General features: G+C 44.2%; 1 protein-coding gene across 1 annotated transcript; it reads right to left on the bottom strand.

Moving 5' to 3' along the window:
* Nucleotides 1–287: 287 nt before the first annotated feature.
* CDCA8 (cell division cycle associated 8) lies at nucleotides 288–3838 on the bottom strand (the record flags this gene model as incomplete). Its single annotated transcript, XM_017736123.1, has 9 exons — nucleotides 288–513; nucleotides 847–933; nucleotides 1372–1498; nucleotides 1688–1786; nucleotides 2111–2184; nucleotides 2449–2585; nucleotides 2920–2995; nucleotides 3518–3558; nucleotides 3826–3838. Coding segments are annotated over 9 exons (711 nt in total), but the record flags the coding sequence as incomplete, so codon positions are not given.
* Between the last annotated feature and the right edge of the window lies 1 nt (nucleotide 3839).

Below are 3839 nucleotides of genomic sequence, written 5' to 3'. Positions count from 1 at the left end.
CTTCCAAAGGCTCAACATCCTCGTTTATTAGCCCCATAAAGAAGCTTAAATCAAGGACAAAGGGCATCTTTGGAAAGGACAGTGCACCAGCTAACAAAGAAACAGGCTTATTTTTAGAAAAAAAAATTCTAGACAAAGAGAAGCAGAGTTCTTTACTCTGAACACGGCTCTTAACATGCCAATCAACAGGCTTTCTGCCTACTTGCTAATCTGCAAGCCCAAGAGAACTGTGTCATGGTTTCAACCTTAAAGGAAATAAAAAATAAGGACTACTTTTTTTCTCCAAATTAAGAAAAAAATTCCATTTATTTTAATCCCATTACATATTATAGGTAGAAAAACTAGTTCTTAGCTTCCATTCTGTATATCAATGGAAAGAAGATACAAATTAGAGCAAGAACTAAATGAAGGTAGCAGTCCTAAATATAAAATATATTTACAGAGGGATGTCACTGCTCACTGACTTCCCTCTAGGGGTTTTTTTGCCTCGTTGCAAGCCTGTGCGAGACAAACCTGAAAGGAAAGAGAAATCAGTCAGTACTCAGAGACACTGGTACAGCCCACAACCACCTGCAGCTCCAGCCTAAAGGACAACTGTGTTTTTCAGAGCATTGACAAAAGCTCTTTTCCCCACTGTGTATTCAGCCAGATGTGATGTAAAGCTCCTACCTCTCCTTCCCTGCTCCGTGCTGCTTCTTCACCTCTGACATGAGCCAAAATTCAAGACAAGGGGCTGGGGGGAACTGAGGAGTTTCTATTGCAGCTTAACAGTCTCCTGACTGATGACAGAGGGACAGCACTGCCTTACAGCTTCGGGTCATGGCTGACAAAAACACCCAGACTTACTGACAGCTTCTTCATGAGCCCTCGGGCCTTGGGGTTCAGCTGAAGAAAATTCTTCTTGGTCAAATCCTTTGCTGTCAAACGTATGCTCTGTGGAAACAAACTCAAATCTCAGGTTTTCTGTTTGGTAAGCTGCAGCAGCTGGAGGCAGTAAAAAAATTTAAAAATAAAAGAAATTAAGATCTAAGCATAATAGATAGACTGACAGAGAACTATATTCAGCTGGACCAGAAGCTCATCTCACACCTTTCCTGAAGTGCATTAATGCACTTTAAGTGTTTTAAAGTGAATGCACAGCAAGACTTCCTTCTATTCTGCTTCAACCAGCTTGAGCAGCTCCCACTTCTGGCTAAGAGTCTCTTAAGGTTCTTTTTAAGCTCAGTCATTCCCGTGATAAACTGCAGTGACACAGCTAAAGAGACAAGAGTGGATGAACTGAAGCTGGTGAGGCACCAGGAAGTTCAAAGCTTCAGCCTAGCCTGTACACCCCTCCAGCCCTGCCTGTGCAGGTGAAGGGTGGGGAATTACCTCCCCTCCGCCGAGGGGCAGGGTGAGGACGGCGTCCCCGGTGTCGGCGAGGGGGCTGCCGTTGGCAGAGATGGTGTAAACGCGCTCATTGAGGGCAGGCGTGCGCAAACCCGGTGTCTTGAACACCCTGAAACAACAAGTTATGAGGGAGTAATATTTGCTCACAGCACTTCTAGTCAAAGTCCTTCATTTTAGGTTCAAAGAGCCACTAAAGATTGTGTTGCAATCAGATGACATAAAGCAGATTATAACAGAAGGCAAATATATTTATTTTCAGTGTTAGCAAATTAACAGAGAAATCTAACAAAATACAAACCTGGAATCAAATCTGGGTGTAACCATGGAAGTGCCTCCCCGAGCACAGATATCAACCATTCTGCCAGTAGCTGGAGTGATAAAGCTATTTTTGCTTTCTCTGTTAAAGGGAAATAAACATCTGCTCATAAGATGATCTTTAACATCTTTAACATTAACAAATGTACAGGCACTTGTCAAAGGCTTGAAGAAGGTGATCACCACTAAACCCAGGGGTTATTACTAACCAGTAACCTCCAAAACTGGGGACAGCTGGTCCTCACAGGAAAGGCAGTTGTCCATCTTTCATTCACATCAATTTTTCCCTATAGTGTGGCACAACTCTCCCCCCCCGCTCTACTGAACCAAAGTCCATCCCAGGAAAGAGAGATATTTACACTCTTACTCTCCATTTCTAGAGATGGGACAGAGACATCCCCATTACCTCTTGCTCATGCGCTTCACTCTTGCTGAGGGGGGTCTTCTGGCCATGGGTGGTTTTTTGGTGGATGCCTTCACCTGAAGGATATATCACTCACTAGATCAGTTACTTCCCTCTCGTGGGACAAACAGATGATTCCACACAAAATGTTTGACTCAGTCCCTTTTCATGGCACAAGAGCCCATAACAAACACCATTCAAGCCTTTCGGACCTTCTCCCATTGCTAGAATTATCTGAGAAGCAACAGCTGTTTGAAGTCCCCCTCAGAGCATCCTAGTCATCAGCTTAGTCAGGAATTTGTGTCCTGAAAATAAAGTCATACCAGAGAACAGCTATTCACCTTGGCAGTTCTTGGATTCACATTCTCAGCCTCTGTCTCTGAAGGACACTGGCTGTCAACTCTGGATTTCTTTGGCAGAGGGAGCGATGGAGGCTCTGCTTCCTCAGTGGCTTCAACACTCCTTTTGAATTTCTCCACTAGAAGGAGAAAGTGTTATCTAAGTAAATAGTAACTTTAAATTATTATTTAGCAGGGGAGGCAAACAGCAAACAACTACAAGGGGTTTTGGCAACAATTTGCTTCAGAAATCCAAATTCCAATCCAATCCAAATGGTTGACAGAGCACTACTTCAAATTATTTTTGATGTTTTAATAAAAATTAGAGGTACTGCAGGTACTAGGGATAAAAGTAGGATTATTTTCCTGGTTTAAATATATTGAGGGATGTGAGCAAAAACTGAATTATTCTTCACATTAAGTAACTGCAACATGCTTCCACCTCACCAATCACATTACAATGCTTAAACTGACCTTTCTTGACGATTTCAAACGGGGCATTGATAACTCCTGCTGTCAGCTTGTCTATTTCTGCTATTTCCAAGTCTGCCTAAAATTAAAAACAGTTGTGGCACCATTAGGATTTTTGGCAGCACAAAGTTCTTGTAAGTCAAAGTTGTAGAGCAAATCCCCAATAATTTTACAGCCAGATCAGCTCCACGTTTGCTGTTGTGCTCAAACTGGGCCCTTTCATGCTATCCTGGGGATGACAGCACACCAGCTCTGCACAGCCTCAGGACTCAGTGCCTGGTCGGCAGCTGCAGGTGTGCCTTGTCTACGCCCTGCCGCTCAACCAGTTTGGAAATGCTTTCATTTACTAAGTGTGTGTGCTCTCAGGGATTTGGGAGTGCAATCTAGCAGGTAAGAAAAGATCAACATGGAGCAGCAGGACCATGTAAATCCCACGTTTGGTACAACGGGCATCTCTTATTGTTAAGTTTTAAAGAAACATTTGTGAAAATATTGATGTAACTGTTTCTCTTGTAATGCTCCAGCACGTTATTCCAGCGTGAGGAGCCTCTGCTGCAGTGTGATGGCTCTAGAGAGCTTTATGTTTGTGCTGGAAACCTACCATGGCCACCTCCTCCAGCGTCTTTCCACTTCCTTCTTTAGCTAGACAGAAAACATTTCAGAGAAATCAGTACATGTCCGGGACAGCTCACACAGCACAGTAGGGCTGTCACCACTGATGTGCAAAACCCAGCACAAACCAGTTTCCAGCCTTAGAGAATAGGAGCAGCACCCCCGACCAACTCGTAAGTTGCTTCCCTGGGGATTGCAGGCACAGTAGATCCCAGCTTTTCCCTTATTCCCATTGGGGTTTGTCATCCACGGTGGAACGCGCCCTCCAGCCCAGCACCTCCCGGCTCCGCTCCGCACCGTAGTACTCGAGC

This window comes from Corvus brachyrhynchos, unplaced genomic scaffold (genome assembly GCF_000691975.1).
Source record: "Corvus brachyrhynchos isolate BGI_N302 unplaced genomic scaffold, ASM69197v1 scaffold65, whole genome shotgun sequence".
NCBI classification, from domain to species: domain Eukaryota; kingdom Metazoa; phylum Chordata; class Aves; order Passeriformes; family Corvidae; genus Corvus; species Corvus brachyrhynchos.
The sequence above is the reverse complement of the archived record's forward strand: the minus strand, read 5'-3'. Positions and strand labels throughout refer to the sequence as shown.